Source organism: Micrasema longulum, unplaced genomic scaffold (genome assembly GCF_059751315.1).
Source record: "Micrasema longulum isolate JH-2025_06_02 unplaced genomic scaffold, ASM5975131v1 h1tg002029l, whole genome shotgun sequence".
Lineage (NCBI taxonomy): Eukaryota > Metazoa > Arthropoda > Insecta > Trichoptera > Brachycentridae > Micrasema > Micrasema longulum.
In genome coordinates, this window is record NW_028279197.1 from 286,622 (window position 1) to 309,243 (window position 22,622).

General features: G+C 30.5%; 1 protein-coding gene across 1 annotated transcript; it reads left to right on the top strand.

The window, feature by feature from the left end:
• Window positions 1–3,912: 3,912 nt before the first annotated feature.
• On the top strand, window positions 3,913–22,009 carry Swt1 (Swt1 RNA endoribonuclease). Its single transcript, XM_088238983.1, has 19 exons — window positions 3,913–4,152; window positions 5,845–6,100; window positions 10,925–11,014; window positions 12,024–12,125; window positions 13,381–13,458; window positions 13,611–13,763; window positions 14,863–14,991; window positions 15,078–15,209; window positions 15,366–15,464; window positions 15,547–15,791; window positions 16,602–16,776; window positions 16,859–17,020; window positions 17,217–17,320; window positions 17,654–17,950; window positions 18,136–18,322; window positions 20,286–20,622; window positions 20,943–21,080; window positions 21,167–21,337; window positions 21,429–22,009. The coding sequence occupies exons 2-19, from the start codon at window positions 5,845–5,847 to the stop codon at window positions 21,514–21,516; spliced, it is 2,943 nt and encodes a 980-aa protein (XP_088095109.1). The 5' UTR covers window positions 3,913–4,152; the 3' UTR covers window positions 21,517–22,009.
• The last annotated feature ends 613 nt before the right edge of the window (window positions 22,010–22,622 follow it).

Below are 22,622 nucleotides of genomic sequence, written 5' to 3' on the forward strand. Positions count from 1 at the left end.
CATCGTAAAAATTACACCAATTAAATACTCTAGGGTAAGTAACAATATGTATTTAAACCTTGTTATATTAACTCTTGTGTGGCTGTGACATCACACTAGTCAACATTGGACAAAATACTTGATATACGTCGCTTCTTTTTTTAAATTATGAACTCGAATTTTTTGTAATGTTAAAATGGACATATTCACACCGGATTTGGACATTTCTAAAACTATGCTGGATACAAAAATTATTTATCCCTGCTACGTGAAGAATGAATGTCCGCTAATTCAGCAACACATCTGTATAATAGAGAGTACGAATAAGATAAAACTCATAACAAGGAAGACAGATACGCTGTTCTGTAGCGGGGGCTGTTTAAAACATATTCAGTCTTTAGTCGGTTGATGACAGTGATGCGGAACGCACGCGCGTAATATGAGTGGCGTGTTTATGATTTTTAATTTATTTTGCTATTACAGGGCTAAATTATATGTTTATTTGCATAAATTACGGAAAAGGAATGATGAAACAGTATTTAAAAGTTTAGTAAAGTCTCTTTTTTTCAAATGCCTGAACTTTTGAATATTCCGTCCTTTACTAGTGGAAACACGATGTTTCACGATCATTTTTAAGAGTTTAAAATTAAGACTTAATATTTTTTTCCAAAACAGAACCTTTTATGCTTTATAGTTATACATAGGTACACGATATTTGTCATAATACGTGCATGTTTTTAAAAATATATTTATTGGTTCATTATACGTGTTATTTGTAATATGTTTAGTTTTGATAAATAGGGTATGTGTAAATGATTCTCAAACAAAATTTCAAATAATACCCATTCTGTAAAGGTTTGTTTTCTTTTTTTACAAAATTTTCAATTTTAACTTATCTTTATGGAGTACTGGTATTTTATTAAGGTTTTTATTAAAAAAATACGCGCAATTAAATACGCAGGTCCTTAGGTACCTTTGTGTCAGAATTTATTTTAAAAACCTGTAGAATCGTAACCTATTATTTTTTGACGATTACAAATGTCAAAAAAGTGGCCCACATCATTTCAATACCTAGACCTTGAGTCTAGGTGGTGTTGGCTACTTCCATTGGACTTTTTGATCATAATGTATTTAAAAAATAAATTTATATTTATTTATACACCAGTGCCACCAAAGGTTTTGGTGCCACATACTAAAGAGATAAAATACTGAAAACTGAAATTATAAACACGGTTTCTGCCTGACCTGACACTGGACACTTGTATAAAGCCTTGTTTACACGAGGACAATACAATGGATATGACAATATTGTCATGTCCCGGCTCCGTGGACAGCCTCGACCGCGCAGAACATAAACGCTGGGACAATACGAAAATTCAGTCGCAGTTCACACGTCACCGCTACGAAAATGAATACACGACGGCGTATGTTGCGAGCGAGTTTGCAAAAAATATGATTTCTTTTATACCAAGATGTACTTGATTTTGGAAGATGAACCAGTTAACAATAAGAAAACTCTTTGGATTAGGAATTGGATGGCGCAGGATATTTAAAAACGATTGACTCATTTATACATAAAATTTAAATAAAACTTGATTTGGTATTTTTATTATATGTTGAGTCTTAAAAATGGTGATTGAAAGCGGTTAAACTTTCCGACAGATGCTTGACGATTTCAAGACGGCTGATTTAAAAATAAAGGTTTACCCATATAAACATCATAATGGCGAAAACATTTTGTTTTATTTATTATTTTGTCTTTTTAATCCATGTTTTATATTAATGATATTATATTTTAAATGCGTACACCAAAATACTTAGTCAACCATTAATCAGCACCGAGATTAAACTACATTTACCCGGATTCACTGGAATTGCTACCGCAGCATAACCGTCGCTATTATTATATATTTTTTATCTTATTGTATCTCTCAGTAAATAAAACAAAAAAAATGAAAAAAATGTATTCAATAGTAAATTTGAACATCATCATATACCTGCGTTAGGAAAACTTTAATGCAGTCATAAATCGCACTTGGAAATACGGCGCATTTCACACAGCGGTAAAAATCCACACGGCACATTTAAAGTCTTCAATTTTTTTTAAATTTAAATTTATTTATTTAATGCCAGGCAAACGCAATAAGATGACTAATCTGATGATTTCCTTTTGCTCAATTTTCACCTCGATTTTTAAGAGTAGCCCCTGAATAAATTTTAAATAAATACAAAATAATATAATAAATGTCAATCCACCTTAATTATACCGTGCCGTGTGGATTTAGACGATTCGTGCAAATTGGGCCTACGAGTTAGTAACACGGTGTTACACACATCCCTCAGAAGCCTTTGAATGTATTGGTTTGCCTCAACTAGAATTGAGTGACCTACACATATTTATTTTATAGGTCATAATAAAGATGTACGTGCTATGTTAAATGTTTTTTTTTACTCGCACGTAATTCATGAATGAAACCATTTTATTAAACCACGGTATTTTTGGCCTTTATATGGCATCTGAACTGGCCCTCGACCTCGCAGAGTAATGGATATTTTTAACTTCAGTCAAGTAAGTTGAACGCAGACTTTTGATTTTCAATTTTAATTATTTAACAGAGAAACCTAGGATTCCCACTGTGGCTATAATTGCCTCCACGGTGTTTTTTAAACATTGTTTGTCCCTATAAATTGGGCAATCAATGCGCCATAAACAGTCCTGTTCGTCATAAAGAGAAATTAACTTTATAATTTCTTCCAGTTGCCATTTACGCGAAATTTTCAGCCAAAAAAATGTAAAAACTTTTTAAAAAATTAAAAAAATAAAAAACTTCCAAGTGTCACAAGCTCACGTCAAGAAAATCGCTGTCGTCACAAGGTCCTGCCTCCTGTCCGTGCGTGTTTCTACGAGGACAATACGATGCGGCCATTGGCCAGTGTTGGGATGCCGAAAAAATAAATATCCCAACTTGGCCATTTTTCAATTATGTTTTTAAATTTCTGAAAGCAGATATTATTAAAACATCTATTATTATTCGAACAGATAAATAATAAGTAAAAAAGCTTATTCATAATTTCTTGTAACGGTAACGTGAGACGAGGATGACCAAGGAAGACAAGGCATGATCAGATACGCCAAAATCTTAAGTCTGGTCATGTCAAAATCAGACATAACTGAAAGGCATGTATGACAAGATGTATGAATGTGGAAGAAGATAGGAATGTTTTCCAGGATAGACGTGTGTGGCGGTCCATTTTTTCTGCCTACCCCTACGAGGAAATGGCGTGATGATGGTAGTAGTAGTAGTAGTAGCATAAAATCTCGTGATACATAAAATTTGAGGTATGCAGGTATTCAGATTTTTTTATTTATCTTGCTGTATATGTATCCCAGTGACTTATTCAGGACTTTCGGGACTAGGGGCAGCAAAAAAATACATTTTTATTAAATAGCATGTATGCATAATATTAATAAGACGACTAAGGTATACGTGGTATTAAATGAAAACAAAATTAATAATTATGAATTGAAGTAGAGTAAGAGTAAACAATAAAATATTGCCAGGATCATCTTTCGAATACTTACAAAAACTGACGTTTTACAAATTTGCATTTGCATAGATTTAAGTAAGTATAATAGTAATAATAAAAAAGACATTAGGTTTATTCAAAATTTAACATTAATTAATAAAATAATTAACAAAACGATGTGAATGAAAATTAGAAAAAAAACATTTCACTTATTTTAGAATAAAACAACAAAAAGTATTACATGCTTCATATATTATACTTTTATTATGGTTATTTACTAAACCTTAACCTATTTTATATACGCGGTGGTGGGGGTAATCATTGTTCCGCGGAGGATAATTTGCTCCCGGCCTGCCCGTCTATCTCGGAAGCGATGTCCAGAGACAAAGTCTTGTCCTACAAATTGCTGTTTACACGTGGAAAATGGTCGAGTCTTGGGACAAAACAATATTGTATTGTCCACGTGTAAACAAGGCTGAAGTATTTATAAGAGATCATAATATAATCTGTGGCCTGACTTGTACTATATAATCTGTGGCCTGACGTTTGAAGTGTTTGGACGTTTTGTTTTTATTTATTGTTTATTGCGATAATACGTTGTACGTTCTAGATAAATATAAATAATATGCCAAATTAAGAAACAAGGTAAACGCAAACGCACATTTTCGATTGAATCCCTAATTCAATAGTTAACTAATTCAAGCGAACACGACGTAACTCTCATTACTAACGTCTAAAGATGAAATATTTTTGTAGTAAAAACTTATTATTATGAGTATCTCATGGACGTCAAAGTTATAATTAACTGTCAGCAGGTTTTGATCTGATTTAAAAATGAATACATTATTAAATTATCGAAAGAATTGATTTTGAACTTTCAATAATTTTGTGTCAAGCCATGTGGTGTTGTGCCAAAGTTTATAGACAACATTGGTTCTTCAGTGTTCCTAACAAATAAGTCTTGCATAACATTATGTACAATCAACATAATCCGTATTATTGAATAATGGAAAAAGAACAAACATGTTTTTCAATCATTATCAAATTATCTGAATTGTAAAACATCCATGCGTTCTTACTCCTCCTAACCTTGACTACAATATGTATTTATCAAACTTTTAAATTTATATTGTTATTTTACTTAATTTTACATACATATAAAAAAGCGGGAAATCCCACACAGTCGTTATTAGGGTATTAGGGTAAATAAAACTGGGTTGTGGTAGTGTTGTGGACTCACGGATCAAAAGTACGAGGTGCAAATCCCATTCTACCACAACTCGATTCCGACTACTTTTAGCTATTTACGACTTCTAGTTATATTTCTTAAGTACAATTACATATTAAACACATATTATGTTTCAGTTACCGTCATTTCATTTGATTGTTATTTACACTGCTGCTAACTTGTTCTAATTCTATTTTGGTGCAAATTATTTTTTTACATTTTGTAAAGATACATTTAAATTACTCTTATTGTTTATTTTTAAACATATATTTACCAACTTTACGCCGTTGAAGGAACAACTGCAACCTTTTATTGTTTGTAAACTTTATTATTCATGTACAAATAAAGTGGTTTTACTCTTTTTTATATGGAAAAAAATTTTTTACTCTTCAATGTATTTTTGATGGGAGTACAATTTAATTTTTGTTTATTTTGCGATTTATATGAGAAAATGTTCCTTGTGTATGCCTGCATCAATGTAACCGTACACTTATATGACTACTCAAAACAACTTATTTTATTAAAAACAATGGTTTTAATAAAATAAGTATGCGCATTTGTGTCATATTTTCAATGGCACAAATAGTACGAGATAGTCTCCGTAATATAAGTAGACTCATTTGTATAATTCATTGAGTGGTACAAATAGTATAAGTTAGTTTTAGTAGCATAAGCAGACTAATTTCTGTTCCATCTATAGTGGTTCAAGTAGTATATCTGGGATATTTCTGTTATTTGTACAAAATACTTGAATCTGGCAACACAGATGAAATGATCAGTAAATAAAACCCCCTTTGCAAAATATGAGTTCTTTTGCTAAATAATTGGGTTAATGATAATGTGTTTTTGCTCTCCTGAAAAGTTACACTTCTGCAGTTATACTCTTATGTCTGCCCATTAAAGATATCACTGGAACTTGTGTAAGAATGATTACCTTACCCCTGCATTTGATGTACCAATGTAGTGCCTTATGATCCACCAGGTGCAGATAGGAGTATGAAGATGATTTGGTTGTGCATTTAATATTTACAGTAAACCAACTTTATTTCCAACACTGTTGAGCATGTCTGACCACTATAAATTAATATATTAAGATACATCTTTTTCAGATGGATCCAAAGAAGATCATTAAAAAAAGAGTGAGAAGAAGTAAAGCCAAGAATAAGGCTAAATTACAGCTTTGCCAAGGAAATGATAATTTAGTCAACAAATCAAATCCTGTAAAGTCATTACTACCCCAAACACCGCAGCCCTTAAATTCATCACAAGCAAATAAAAATACAGCACCGAAAAAAAATATTCAGGCTATTCCGAATACTAAAAATGATGGAGTAAAAAAAAAAAGTTTGCCTACGAAAAGAAAAAGTAATGTTTATTATCCTCATATTTCATTATTTTAATAAACACAATATTTTTTAAATTTTATTTTATAAATTTATTGCATAACTTTTTTAATACCAGGGAATCTATATAAAATTAGTGAATTAGAAATATAGCATCCTCTGGTTAGGATAGTCTCTATCTAACATAGCTCAGCCTGTTCTAAGATGGAGATTTTTTAAGTATAAGTAGTTCTATACTAATACAACAATAGCAAAAAAGAACTAAAACTACTTAATTATAAATACATAGCTAAAAGAATATGTGAAGACATCTAAGTAGTTAGCACTGGAGTCAAAAAGTGTTAGGTCATACATACCCGATATGAGATAATATGATTTTGGTAGCATTAGAGCGAGAAAGACATATAGGATTCAACTCAGAGTAATAATGTGCCAAGCTATAGAGGAGCCCAAATGTAGAAAAACCATTCTATGACTATTAGGTATTAAGTTAGCTACAGTTCGCAGCAAAACAATGGGCCGTACTCAGGTCGAGAATTGCCAAATGGATATTAAATTGCATTGTAAATACCTGTGTGTTTATTATTGCAGGGTTATTCCAATTTATTTTTCTATGCTTCGCCTATATTTATTTTATAAAACTGAAAATACATGTGTGTGTTTATTTTTTTATTCATTTATTTATTTTATTCATTTATTTATTTTATTCACAATATGCTTATGTTACATTTATTGAGACATAAATCCCAGCTCCATGGAACCAAAGTCCAGTGTTGAGTTTGTTTGTTTGTCCGTCACATCTCCGAAACCGCGAGTCGTAGCGGTCTGAAATTTGGACATGTCATTTAAGATGCGATTTCAAGGTTAATGTTGCTATTTTCGAGTAAAATTTTAATTAACCTCTACTCGATAAAGACTCAAACTTTATATCGATGCCTAGTGCGGCCCCGATATATTGCCCTTAATCAAATGTCATTACTAACAGTAAACATACTTTAATTCCCAAATTTATCCCCTTAATTGAGAAAAAATAGTATCTGAAGTAAATATGTTGATATAAGGAAAGTTTTTAAGCAACATAATACACATGTCGGGACAATAAATGTCGAAAATCAATGTAAATCATGGGAAAATATTCGGAATCAATTACCTGTGAAAACTGACTTCTTTAACACCTTTGACGTTCTACTGCTGCAACCAAACATACTGCAATTCACCATAGTCGATTTTTATTTATTATAACGTAAATATCCAACTTATTTACAAACAAAGCCAAGCCTACCGACAAAAGCATCCGACAGAACCGTTATGTATTTGTTGTCAAACAAAACAAAATGGTTGCTAACCAACATCGCTTGCGTTCTATGAAACATAGTGATAGGGCTTCTCTCTAGGTTACGCATTATTACTCTGAGGGATTCAAACAAACTTACGAAATAAATCCATGACATGCTAAGAAATCTGATACCTTATAGCTTATAGGTACTCCGGCGATTTGACGATTCTTTTGAGTATAAAAAAAAAAATACATCAATCAGAATTATTGAATCATTTTATAGACATTACGTGAAATCATCGACCTATTAATGCACATAGATGCGCCCCATAAGGTAAATTTTGAATATAGTGTACTCATAGTTCCGAGTTAGCTTATTAATACCAGAGCTGCATTCGATGAGACTGCATATACTACAAAATGGAAGAGTGACCATTTTTGGTATATACAGGATGTTCTTTAAACTCTGTCACATCAGAAACCACGATGTCAGTATAGGCAAGAAGATGTATTAGCATATTAAAAAAAGTATTTAAAACGAAGAAAATTAAAAAAAAAAAATATTTAAAAAAACAAATGGTTGCTTACTTCTGCAGGGGAGAAGCGAGGGGGGCGCGGCTGTGCAGTTGACAGTGTATCAGGCTCCTTCCTCCCCCTCCTAGTTTCTCCCTACAGGAGTAAGCGACCATTTGTTTTTTATTTATCTTTTATTTTTTAAGATTTTAGTTGTCCAAAAAAATTATTTTAATGTGCCAATATGTCTTCATGCTCATACTGATCATCGTGGTTTCGGATGTGACAGGGTTTAAAGAACACCCTGTATAAAAAGTTTATATTAAACTCTTTATAAATTCCAATCAGATTTTTTTGTTAAATTTCTTAAAATTTCTACCCATTTATTTCTTTTTACTGGATTTAGGGGAATGCTAAAATAACATTAACTCACATTTATTATGTTTTAACTTAAAAGTTAATCCGAATGCTAGATCGTAGCCTAAAGATATTAAAAAATAAAACACCATTAAAAAATGTGTTCCTACTAGTGCATTCCTGTTAGTAAAAAGAGCTTTGCTTTTGTGCCGCTAGGCGTAGTTCGACATTTACAAGAAATAAAATTTATATTTGAATAATAATTATTTAAAGCTCTGTTAATCCCTTATAAACTAATACTTACCAATGAAAAGTTACACAATCCTTTTGATAATGTTTAATCCTAATGGTTTTTACACACTTTCACGGCAAGCCGGCATTTTGGTTTTGATTCTAAATATCAAGCTCACGTCACACCTGATTGGCGGTTAAAGGACAACTAAATATGCATTGAGCATGACTGGGCGTTTGGCCATTAAAGGTGGTAAAAAAAAGTAACTGCAGTTTTACAAAAATAAATTAAATCATAACAAAACAACACCGTAACAAAGTAACAAAAACTAAATCACCAAGGGCAGAAGTATATAAAAAAATATTTCGTTTCGTGTGAAAAATTTAATGCCCTGCCGCAGTCCGTACTGCGCTTTGCCTTAACTTCAAATCTTTATCCATGATCCTTACCTACCCGTATTATAATCTCCCAAGGAAGAAGTATATACGCATGAAATCTCCCCGGCCGTCTCCACCTCACTCCACCTCATACCCACGCAGTCCCGTGCCCTTACTCATTCGTATCTTGAAAACAAAATTTTAAACAGCATGAAGTCATTACTCTTATAAAAGAACGCCAAAAACTGAAACAGTGTCATAACCAGTTGTAACCTTTAAGGCATTTAAAAAAACGGGAAAACTTGACCATTAAAAAAAAAAAACTGTGAGCCTACACCGTTTGAAAACAATTGCGTTTCAAAGAAACCCTGTTTAAACTTTGCTGGGTGTTGTTTTTTAAGTTTTTGATTCATCCATCCAGACTCCATACAATATTATTAGAATTTACATACAGTAATGAGGCACTTAATCAGCTCACAATTTCTTTAAAATGCGGACCCTGCTGTTCGATCCTTTTTGACAATTATTCATAATTAGCACCTCATAAATACATGCCTTGAATAATAAATACCATATTTTAATAAAGGTTTTATATTTTATTTGATAACACATTGACGAAGTAATACGAAATGAATGGAATACCTAGTTTACCAAGTGGCTCAATTTTAGTGTAAGCTCCCACAAATAATTTCAAAAAGAAAGCCCTCCCAATTTAACTAACACGTGCATTCCACTCCATGCATTCACATGTTTGTGCCGACAATTTCTTGTATATACAGTATTGATAATTTACCATGGGTATTATAAATTTATAAATACCATGGGTATTATAAATGTTAAATCAATATTAATGTACATATAATATGCATATAATCAGAATGAAAACATAATTATAAGTATAAATGAAATGACATTTTGTGAATTTAAAGGTATCTATTTTCATTTAATAAAAGTTTTAAGCTAAAAAATATTAATGTTATTCCATAAAATAAGGTGCCTATAAAATACATTAAATAATAATAAAAAAAACGACCCGAAGTTTTGGACCTTTTGTGATCTGATCACATCAGTCAAGATGATTGACGCTGCAATGGTGTCTTAAACATCGACAAAACAGATGAACAATGGCATAACAATCCTCTCAATTTGATTAAATCTTTTTGAGAGGTATTGATTTAGTCATCTTTTAACCACTGGACTTGAGCTTGATATTTGGAAACGACAAAAATGCCCACTTGTGTCATGATCCTTTGTAAAAACTTTTTACATAAACACTGTAAAAAAGAAAAGTCTTTACAACACAATATTTCCATTTATCCTTATTCTAACACACCCATATAACAGAAATACCTTTAAAAGTTTTTGTTTTCATTTTATGGTCATTTAATTATTTTGCACCACAACAGGCCAGGAGGCAGTGGTGAAATTCTGCACAAAACACCCAGTCTCTCATTCTCACTGGTAATCAAACTCAGAACCTTTCGTGTGTGAGTCAAGCATCTTAAGCACCACACCATATTTATTGTACTTCATGTTTACATGTGATTTAGATTAAACGGCATTTTTAAATGACAATATTGTATGATTTTTATACTTCTAGTGCATTTATCCAGACAGCCTTAGCCCTTTCGCTCCTGGCCAACACGTTTGTGTGGGTACAAACAAAAATTCAAATTGCCTTCCATATTCTGTTAGGTCCTGGCCACAACAATTGTTCATGTTACTAGCCACTTACAACATAAAATATTTTTTATATGATAGCTCTAGTATCCGAAGTGAAGAGATAGTCTAAAAAAAGGAGAGTAAAGAAAATTAAAAAATATATCTCAGGAGCGAAAGGGTTAGATGATTGCATTGGTAGATGATTGCATTGGTAGATGCTATTTCTATATTCAAATTCCTATTAATGATTTATTCTCAAAAATTTTACCAAAAATATTATTGTCATTTATCTGTCGATTTGACATGTCTTTTTAAAATACTCTTTTGTATTATATGAATAACTTAAAGTGAAAACATACATTCAATAAATGATAATATTTAAATACCTCTTAATTATTTATGAAATGTTCAATTTTAAAATGTTTTTAGATAAGGGAATAGATCAGCAAGAAAATCAGTCTAATAATCCAGCAAGTGACAAAAATACTACTCCAATATTAAACACTCATCAAAAAAAGAGTAAGGAAACTTTTTATATAAAAAGATGGACAAGTCTAACATGTTCTAATTTTTTTTAGTATTCATTATAATTTTTTGAAATATCAAATATTGCAATGCTGGTCAGTGATAGAGTTCTTGTCTTCACTATGACAATTTTTTTGATTTAATTTAAAATCAATCAGATTGTGGTCCCATCCCCGTGCGCAATTTGGTCAAGCTGTTTGCATAGAAAGATTTGCAAACAAGCGGCGTTGTATGGTATAAGAACTAAGTAAAAAGAAAGTCACCCATAGAAAACTGGGCTCTATCCAAAGACAAATAGCTATCAGGTCATGCAAGGGATACAGAACAATCTCCCTGGTATCAGCTCAGGTTTTGAGTGGATTCAGGCCACTCGACCTGAGGATCAGGGAGCTTGCAGAGGCATACGAGGTGAAAAAGAGCCTCACCTTGCAGGGCTTGTCGCAGAACAGACTTTAACAGGGAGTCAGAGACTCATATACTTAAAAAATTAATAGGCTGCTGTCATAATTTCTCATAGCGTGTAAAATTCTCCTTTGTTTTCCCTCTCTAAATTAATATCATTAGTACCATGTTTAACTCTCAGTGTTTGCCATTGAAAAAAATAATTTTCCAAAAAATACAAATCTTTGGCGTCCATTGTAATAAAATGGTTTAGGACACCCAACACGTGACCAAATTGCGCGCGGGTGCCACCGAACACCTGGCAAAAAAATACATCCAATAGAAAATTGCTAATTTACTTGTTCTTGATGTTTGTAAACTACTCTTTTATTGAGTTATGTATTTGTTCTAAATTTTAGTGTAGACAGCATGTAAAATACTTTAATATAGTCTGGAGAGATGGGTTGTGGTCCTGTGGGTAGTGTCGCCTACTCCAGGTTAGAAGGAAACAACTAGTTTCCCCATTTTCTAACCCCCTTTTTTTAGAATAGTTGTGTAAATCATAACACAAATATTCCTCTTTTTTTAAGTAGTAAAATGATTAATGTTTATATTGTTTTAGTCATTGAGAAACTTAACCAGAAAATAAATTCTTCCCATGAAAATACTTCAAACAGAAGTATCAATAATAATGGAAACAAATTAAATCCTACTCAATTAAGAGGTAAGTCCAAGTTTTTGTATTGCTAACAGCAGATAGCGGAAGGAAAAGGAGTATGCTTTTGTATAAGTAAATAATCTGTATATTTTTTAAACTTGGTTTAACTTCCACAAAAATTAAATTGATTGAAATTTGATTTATTTTTCAGCATTCCAAACAAACTTATACATTTTGACCATGAAGTTTTAATTATCGATTATTTAAATTATTCTGAATGCAGTCCTATACATCTTAAAATGTAATTTTATTTTTATTTTTAAATGTCACTAGTACATAATATTCGTTAAAAAAAAAAATTACCTCTCCAGATAAAACCTGTGTTGAATTGTATATTGAGGGCACAGAACCAGAATGACTTATCATGAAATTTGGCAAAAATTTTTATATATGGACTATCAAATAACTGTGGGACTTTAATGTTTTTTGTTCTAACCGCTCGGCCCGCGCCCTAACTACTCCTCGGACTTTAGTATAAAAATTAATGTAGAATATTGAATGAAAAACAATATATCTATAAAACTTTCTTTAGGCAAAAATATTAAATTCCGTGTCATTAATTAAAATGAATTATTTATGAAAAAAACAGGTTAATATAAATTGAATGACATGATATTAATAGCAATAAAACAGTAATTGAAAGTTAACAGAATGTGAAAAAAAGCAAAGTAAAATAATGAAATTAACGGCAAAAGAAATGACCTAACGGTTAAGTATAGTTGATTATGACAATAAGACCTAATCTTGTGCAAAATCCCCTGCTGCGTCAGAGGTAGTTTGTTATAAAAATTGTGGAATTTATTCGGTATCCACTGCTTTAATACCAGCAAACCGTTGAATTTTGTTGAAAGCATGAGTAGTATTACTGCACTACTAGTGTTTGAGAACAAGCTATTTCAGTAGTGGTATATCGGAGGACTCCAATGTGTTTAGCATTAATAGAATCTGAATATATGAACAAAATGACATTCATAACTCAATTTTGCAAAAAATGTGGTTTTCAGCTTTAAGGTACATATATTATAATAGGTCTTAGTTATGTCCTAGGAAAAACACAGTTGACAAGATTTATATCAAAATTTGCCTCTCTTGCACAATTAAAATTTTCTCCATACATCATTCTGGTTGTAAGCCCTCGATATAATGTTCCCTAATAATTCCTTTGTCGCTGTTAACTTTATCTTTTTAAAGTAAAAACAATGTTTTAAAAACATTGTTTTCAATTTTTTTAGAAAATGGATGACAAATTATTTTCTTGCAGTTCTCGAGGTGATTGCACAGAAAAAAAAGCAGCAAAATGAATTTAAAGTATCAAGGTCTGCAACAAAACATAATAAAAGTGAGTAAATTCATACATATTGTTGCTGCGCCTCTAATACTATGCCAAAAAATAAATCAAAAATAGCTTTTGCTTTCTTCATAAGGAAATATCAATGTTTTGTATAACTTATGCACATTTTTATTAAGCATATATTTAATATGTACTTTCAGAAGGAAGTACTCACAGCTCCAGTGTAAATACAAATTCTTCAAATAGTACATTAAGTTCTTATTCAATTCCAAAAGTAAGATCTTCTGCTAGTGTTTCTCTGGGCGATATTTGCACACCAAGAATCAGTAGAAAAGAAAAAAACAATAAAAACAGTAAGGATAATATTTTATATTATTTAATCTAAATTTTAACCATTCTATAATTTCAAAAATAGTATCAAACTTGGTTTTAACGAGATAATATAAATTGAGTTCTGAACTGTACTAATTGGAAGACGATAATATGATATTATTTATGAGATAACATGCATAATTGGGTAAAATATTCTCACAGTTTTGAATTTATTATTACTTAAATTAAATTAATATTTACTTTCTTATAGTCAATATTGTGTGAGGCTAGAATGTGGAAGTTTTACTAGCCTTCTTGTTCTTTTTATGACTTAGATTTATTTATGTGTATTAAATTTAAAAAGTCGGCCTCGTGGTGTAATGGTCAGCTCGTTTGCCTACCATGCGAGAGGTATCAGGTTCGATTCCCGACATGGTTGATATGAAATATTTATTTAAAAGGGTGTTTTCACACCAGAATATTTCATAGTCCCTGGACTGCTGCCTGAAGTGTAAGACTGATCATCTTACCTTTATGTAACAAAAATGATCAAGATACGCTGTGATTGGTGTACCAATGCAGTTCCCTATGCACCATTAGGTGCGGAAAGGGAATGATAATGATGATGAAATTGAAAATTGGATTTCAGCACAAAATAAACATTTTTAATAAATTAAATGGTTTTTTCAGTTACTTAATTGGGTGTTAACATAAGTTGTGTCAATTTTTTTAAATGAAGAGACCAAGATGACATAACAAAAAAAAAAAACAAATTAGCTTATAATTCATAGCAAATATTGCAAGAAGCTTTGACAGCTTTATTCCCTCGATTGAATGCGAACAAAACGAGGTGTCGAAAATGCTCACTTTCGTCTACTTGACATTCCATTTTAAAAGCGTGTAATCAAATAAAATAAAATATATGTATTGTAAAAGCAAACACATATCTTACAGAGCAGTAAAACTTTCTTTCCAATGCCGGATAACCTTTACCATTTTTTGTATTGCTCTTGGTACTCATTTTTAAATTTTACACAATTTACACAATTTATGTTAACATCTAATATACAAGAATTATAAAAATAAATTAATAGTTATTGTAAAATATGCTTGCTTTAAATAATGTTCTTTGGGTTCTAGGTGCAGAAAAAAGGTTACAAACTTTAAGAAAACGAATATCTGGTACATCTCAAAATGATGTTAATGTTAAAAATGAAGTTTTGGAAGGTGTAACTTCTACATCTACAAGTCACACACCTAATAATATCGGTGAGGCTAGTGATAGAAAGTAACATGGTATTTAATTCTAATTTTCTTTTAGTAAATCTGATTTAATGCACAAAATATTTTTCTAGAGTCAAAATACTTAATAAATGAAAATTCAAATAATCAACTTTCGACCCGAAAAATACGCAGAGAGAGTGAGATATCAATTCCACACAGTCTGGAGACCACAAATAACAATATTGTCAATATAAGTGATTGCGGTATGTATTATTTACAAGTGTGTAAAAGGTATTTTATAATTTTTAGTTATTTTCACTTTTTTTTTGTATAAAAATAATGATTTGCTGGATTATATTAATTGTAACTTAAATGTCAAATTTAACCTATTATATAATGTTTTTATATTTACTTTTCAGAATCTCAACAAGCAAATAACCGGTTACATAATTTTAGGAAAAGACTGTCGAATACTAGTAATGAAATAAATAAAAACAATAATTCCATGATAGTGGATGGTAAGGCTTGATTTTTAATTTAATATTATTAATTTGATAAGAATAATATGTTTAATTTAGAATGTATTTTTCTTGCTGATAGATGTACCTCTCAAAAGAAAAAGTTCCCAAATGACCACCGAAGCCATTTCAAAACGACACAAAGTTGAAGAGATTGAGCAGTTATTTAAACCTGTTACCGAAAATATAAGTGCTAATAACTCTTTTGATAACCTTAACAATAGATCAAGTTTTATCAAAGATGACTCATTTTGTAAAACCCCCCAAACTAACCTTCCAGCCGATGAACAAATGGATTGGGAGTCTATTGTTGAACAAATTATACAGGTTAGTATTGTTTCTATTGAACTGCCTAATTTGTAGATGTTTAGAAAAATAAATCACCATATTGTTTGAAAAAGACAATAATATCTGAAATTTCTCCATTACATAAACATGAGTGATATTTAAAAAAAAAAAATATTGCTACTAATTATTAATTAAAGGTTAATCCAAAGATAATTTCTGCCATGAAATATTTTTTTTCATGCTTCATATTTTGGTTAAGAATAATATTATACATATTAAATAATACACAATGTTATGTTTGTCATATCGTCATCCTAACTTGTAAAACCTGTAAACCCACAAATGGACAAAAATGATATTTTGGCGTTTCCTGTTAGAAGATCAAATAATCTATATGTGTAAAACTTGTACAGTGTTGCATTATTTTTTATTTCTTTTACATATGGAAAAAAAAAACATCACTATAATTTTCTACTGAAGTAAAAACTGTTTTTACTCTCCCCTGAATAAAAGTAAGTTTTGAATTTATGAGTTTTACTAGCTAGGCCGATGATATTATGTATTATTATTAGTATCATCCCGAATATAATGTGATGTTTTTTACTCAAAATATTTTTCTAACATTCGCATTATGTTTCAACATTAATTTCTGCTTCAAGTATATAGATCGTGTTATATTAGGTCGCTTTAAATTTGGGCTAATACGGTATAGTCATTGTCAACATTGTGGTAGGAATATATATATAGTAATAAATTTTAACAACTTTGGGCTTATGACTGAGCCAAAAAAGAAGGTTTTATACATGTCATGTTTATACCCCTGTTTTCAGTACTTTTTAATATTTCCAGGTTCGTGGTGATTTTCGGCAATTGAGTTCTAATCAAAATGTAAAATTATTTGAAAATGATACGACCGAGAGAAAATTAGAAGGTGATTCAAAAACAATTTTTATTGTTGTTGATACAAACATTTTTATTTCAAATCTCAAAACTATTCAAAGACTTACAGATCCATCAGATGAAGGTTGGTAATCAATTTTACTCAAAGCTAAAGTATGTTTGCTAACATATTTATATTTACAAACCGTGTAATGGCATTTTTACAGCTGGAAAGTATAAAATTTGTGTCATGGTGCCCTGGATAGTTTTGTGTGAGTTAGATAAACTCAAGTTATATACAAATGGGGGGTTTGCAAATACACAAGTATTGGCTAGGAAAGCCATGAGATATTTGCACGAAAATCTATCAACTAATCCTAAAATATGTGGTAATTATTTTTTGTTCATTTATCACCTTAGTTTACATCCATCCATAGATTACAGCAAACTTGACATCACCAGTACCAAATTTCAGAAGAGATTTAAGATGAAACATTCATTAACTTTTGGCTTAGTTTTATATTAAATTATGGATAGCATTTTTTTTTTATTATGACCAATCAATCATAAAGCTTATTTTAACAGGTCAGTCGGTCAAGGTAGCCAGTGACCATATGTTTCCTTGCCCTGTTGCGGATGACGAAATATTAAATTGTTGTTTACAACTTTCAAATTCACAAAAAATGGTAGTAAGTTGACATTTATATATTTAACTATATTTCTTAAATTCTTGTTAATAATGGTTTAAATATAGTCATTCAATTGATCTAATGTTAATTTTTATTAATTTTATTCATTATATGGGATATTGTGATCCTTCATATTTACTCACACAATTTGTTTTTAACTATGTAGATGGAATTTTATGTTTTTAAAAATCTTTTGTTACAATATTTTATGATGTTATCATATTTATTATTATTTTATTATATTTTTGTCTAGTATAGGTAATCCACCATGACCAATAACGACCTATCTGTAGTTATTAATTGATAAGTATAATAATTTAATATTTTTTACAGGTTTTATTGACCAATGATATAAATTTGTGCAACAAGGCAGCTGTGAATGGCATCAAGATGTTTACACATAAGCAGTTTTTCTCAGAATTCCTCGATTCCTTACAATTGTTAAAATTTACTCCGGCAAAACCTACAATAACCGCTACAAAATTAACAAATTATGAATCTGTATCTATTATTAATGCCAGTAGTTCAAAACAAATGTTTGATATTAAAAAGATCATTTGTAAAACCGATAGTGAAAAAATCAATATTATTGAAATGATTTTGTGCAACTGTTTATCAATTGTCTTAGAGGTACTTTTCTTTTTACTATTCATTGTGTGGTTTATATTTGTTTCATCTATTTACAATCAATTTTGTTTCATTTCAGTGGTTTTTATTAATTTAATGATTAATGACTATTTAGGGCATGTCATAGAATTTATTATTAATTGCCCACCATTGTCAATGATGTGAGTTTTTTCATTCTGTACTTTTAGCAAGAAATGAGGAAAAATTATGATGATTTATGGAAAAAGATAGTACTTGTAGAACCTCCCTGGAACCTATTGGATATTCTCAAATGTTTAGAAAAACATTGGATAGCGGTGTTTAAAGATATTCTTCCAAGAAGCGCACTAGCTCTTATAAAGGAACTTCAGAGAGTTCTTCTAAATCGCACAAACGGTATATGTTTTTTATTTAATAAAATATTTTATTTACACGAACTCGATATAATAAACAATAATTTTCCTTTTTGTGTTATAAATGCATAATATTGCCACCAAACTATTCTACAGGCGATTTAAGAATAGACTTTTGACATTTACACGCTCACGAAGTTCTGTAAATATTGACAATTAAGTGTAGAAAACAAATGGCGTACTTTATTCTTGTAGTCCCCATAATAGTGATGTGCCGCCGGAAAACTTCGATATCGATCAACAACATAGACATTTTATTCAATATCAAATTATATTGTGTGTGTTCATTTTAATGAGTTCGCAATATGATTAATTAACTTTAATCTATGATAATTTTGACGTCGACCTTATTCATGCGCCAGTTAAAAATAGTTAATCACCAAAACGAGGTATGTAGGTGTGTCCCTCTCCAAATACGAGTTTCACTCTATTAGAGAGGTAGAAACCTTATTATTAATTATGTATGTACAAACTATTTGTAATTTTATACTTATTTTGTCAACACTTTTTTCAATGAATAAAAAAGAAAAAAAAAATTGTTCACAAATTACTTAGTAACTTTAGATCTATTTTTTCACATTGCCCATCCCCACCACCACCCCTCTCGGCAAACACACTTGATTACTCAGAGCAAACAGTTTTGTCTTCACGTTGCTATGGAAAAAAAAACTGTTTGTATTCTGTGTTTGTGATCTTGTTTTTATGTGGTTTTGGATTTGGGATTTTGGACAATGATACTGATATAAATTTTTGACCTGTGCTCGTTAAAAAGAGTGGTGGGTTAGTGGGTAACAAATTTTAATACGTATTTAAAAAATATCAAATAAACGCTGTTCTGCAGCACTGAAAACTGAAAATGGTGAACAGAACTGCGCGAAAAATAAGAGAAGATTATGAAAGAGATGACCACGTTAGGACCAAAATCCACACCAAACAGTGACTTTTCTGGATGCATTTGCAACTGATGGATCTCCTGTGTATTGTTATCTCCCCAAAAGTGACAATTTTGCTTGTTTACATAGCTATTCATCCAAAAATAGGTCTCGTCACTAAATATGATTTTCCGTCCGACACATACCTCAAACTGACCACTCATTTTGATAGTAAAGTTTAATGATTTGCACACATTGCTAAACACTGCAACTTTCTATGATGATTTGCCCAACATTAGTCATCAAATTTTCCAAATTTAACAGCTGTAGCTTCACCAACATGGCCGCTTTACACTGTCAAAGTTCGAGTACCGCTATTAGAAAACTATATATTATTTAGTTGAATTCAAAGTTTTCCTTCAATTTAGTTATGTCTTTTATTTTCTTAATTTTAATACAGGAATGCTATTAGTCTTTTTATTTATTCTTTTGCACAGGCCAGGAGGCTCAAGTACAGTGTTGAATTACAACACAGAGTACCCAGGCTTGAGAAAAATCACATTAAATTTTTGCGTTCTTATGGGAAATCCAACCCGGATTCTTCCGTGTGTGACTCGAGTATTTTAACTACTACACGGCGGAGAGCGCCTTTTATGCATAAATTTATGTAATTTTGCTGGAATTGTTTGGTTTAACATTTCGGTAATTTGAAATTATAAATAATTGCTAAGGAGAAATCTGATAATCTCTCAGATTTGCTCATATTATATTTTTTCATGTTAATAAAACAAGTCATCAATTTAAAATCTTAAAAAAAAAAATTGTTTTCACATGCATATATAGATGTACATATTTACATAAACAATGCCTTTATTTATAGAGTTTTGAGTAAGATAAAATTTATTAGGCACTACATATTTCTTTTATTATTAAGAATTCATAAATAAAAATGATTATAAATAAATCATAAAAACAAAAATGTCTTCTTTTTTTTATTGATTTTTGTAGAATTGTGTTTTTTTCATTTGTTTTTAATAATTTAACCAATATCGCCTACTGTTATCTTTTTTTCAGGACCATTTAAAATATCTTCTACGGCTATAGAATTGGTTGAGTATTTTCAAGGCAATAATAAATACTCACAATTGTGCTTAAAATGTACCCAAGATATTAAAAATTGTCTTAATTTTATTCCCGATGATGACCCAAAAAATTCTGAAGAAATGACTTTGTCAAAGAATAACAATAAAATTACGCCAATTAAGTTTTCTGACAACACCTCTATCTATGACACATGCGCTATACCTGAAAATAAATGTTCTCACAATCCCATACAAAATTTCAAAGGTGACTCTTCAGCTAAGATTGTAAACATTTTAAAGATGATTTTACAAGGATTTTGCAAGTTTTGGTAATTACTTTAAACAGTTGTTTTTTTTATATCAACAATTTCACTCATGATGTTATAAAATTAGGTTTTTAAATAAGTAAGTACTCAAATAAAAACTGCAAGTAAACTGTTTATTTACCTTCTCATCATACACATGATGTTCAAACGGAATAAAATCTCAATTTATTTATTAGCAAAAGGTTAAACTTAAGGATTTGTAATTTAAAGCTAGGAAGTTTATCTGCCATAAACAGGGAAAAATAATGTCATATTTTGATCTTTAAAAGCCATTTTATATAGAGTGTACATATATAAAGCTACATTAATATTTTTTATTTTAGCGGAGGATTAGCAAACACACTAAAAGTTTCTCATAACTTGAATATTGAAGATGATTTATCTACACCCCTGGAAATGTTAATAATACCAGCGACTGAAGTAGGAAATCAGTTGCAATTAATCGTTAATTGTACTTCCAGGTGTGTTTTTGTTTGTTTATGGTGATAATATGTTTTAGGTTTTTATTGTTTAGCTAGTGTTATAATGTAAAATATGTCTATTTTAGGATGATATCTAGCTTTACACTGGAAAATTTGTCACCAGATCAAAGGGGGCAAGAAACTGTTTTGGCTTCTGAAGCTTTAACAAATATTTTATTTGATACATTCAATGGGATGGGCCATTCATCAGAAAATTTCAATTCTAAAGAAGTCCTGATGTTTTGTACTGAACATAGGTAAGAGTCCATTTTTTATATGTGTATTACCTAAAAATATATCACTCTTTTTATAATATTACAAATAAAGCGTGTGTTACATTTATTTCAGAAATCTAATACTAGAAGCGTACAACGAATTCATCATATTACATAATCTAATAATGGAGTGCAGTCAAAAATATGCTTCTATGAAATGAAAAAGTTGTAAGAATTGTGCGTAAAAAATAATATAAGAACGTAAAAATTTGTAAAAAAAATTGTGAGTCGAAAGTAAAACACTTAAGACACAACTAAAAAATATTTTGTCAGGACAATAAAATTATCCGGTCTTTTTTTTCTTTTCATGATGGTTGACAATAAACACAACTAATTGTTTTTTTGTATCTGGGCTTTGATATAAGAAGTGCATATGTCTATCATCGTCATCGTTCCCGCTTCACACCTAATGGTGCATAGGACACTGCATTTGTACACCAATCGCAGTGTACCCTTATCACTTTTGTTACACGAAGGCACATGTCCATAATGATATGTTTTCCAGTTTAATGCCTTTTAAAAAAGAGTTTCCATATGCCGTATAACGGAATTAATAATATTACCAAAACATATTATTTCATTGAATTTAAACACATTTTATGAATTGGTAAATGATTTATCACAAGAACTAAGTGCAAAATTTACAAAGAAAAATATTAATGAGGTGAATAAAAATACAAATAGTTTGTCAGACGAGGCTGGTAGTGCTGTATGATTAAGGCCTGAAAGCGAAGAGTAAAAATCTCTAGCATGTAAAAGTTGGCGATAGATTTTTTTAAAAAGGTCATTATCAAATTTTGTCTGGAAGTCTCTTGAATCCGCTCGTTTTGTTTTGTCATCGATAGTTCTGATAATTCAGTGACTAAGCCACTCCATGTTGTTGGTTGACGTCTACGTGACCTTGTCCCCTCGACACTCCCCATGGTTAAAATATGAGTAAAAATTGCATTTTTATTAAAAAAAAATCTATTACTAAATTTGAATTAAAATTTGGATGGGTTCAAAATTGAAGCATCCATTGATGAAAGAAAAAATTGGTTAGAGTTAGGTAGTGGGAGAGATTTATATGAGAACTAGTGTAAGATTTCAGAGTGGAATCCAGTTGATTGGGTAAATTGGAAATGTAGTTATTAGACAAATATCCATGTATTTTATTTTACTGCTTTAGTAAGCTAGAATGAATGACATAGGGAATTGTCCGTACCCATGTAAACAGATGCTTTTTAATTAATATTCATGTACATATGATATTGTTTAATGCTTTTGT

What these genes read in the sequence shown, in the direction of transcription:
- Swt1 (XM_088238983.1), top strand. Translation starts at nt 5,845, where the DNA reads ATGGATCCAAAGAAGATCATTAAAAAAAGAGTGAGAAGAAGTAAAGCC. An exon ending in TTTGCCTACGAAAAGAAAAA is followed by an intron (nt 6,101 to 10,924) that starts GTAATGTTTATT and finishes AAATGTTTTTAG; the next exon opens with ATAAGGGAATAGATCAGCAA. An exon ending in TACAGATCCATCAGATGAAG is followed by an intron (nt 16,777 to 16,858) that starts GTTGGTAATCAA and finishes GCATTTTTACAG; the next exon opens with CTGGAAAGTATAAAATTTGT.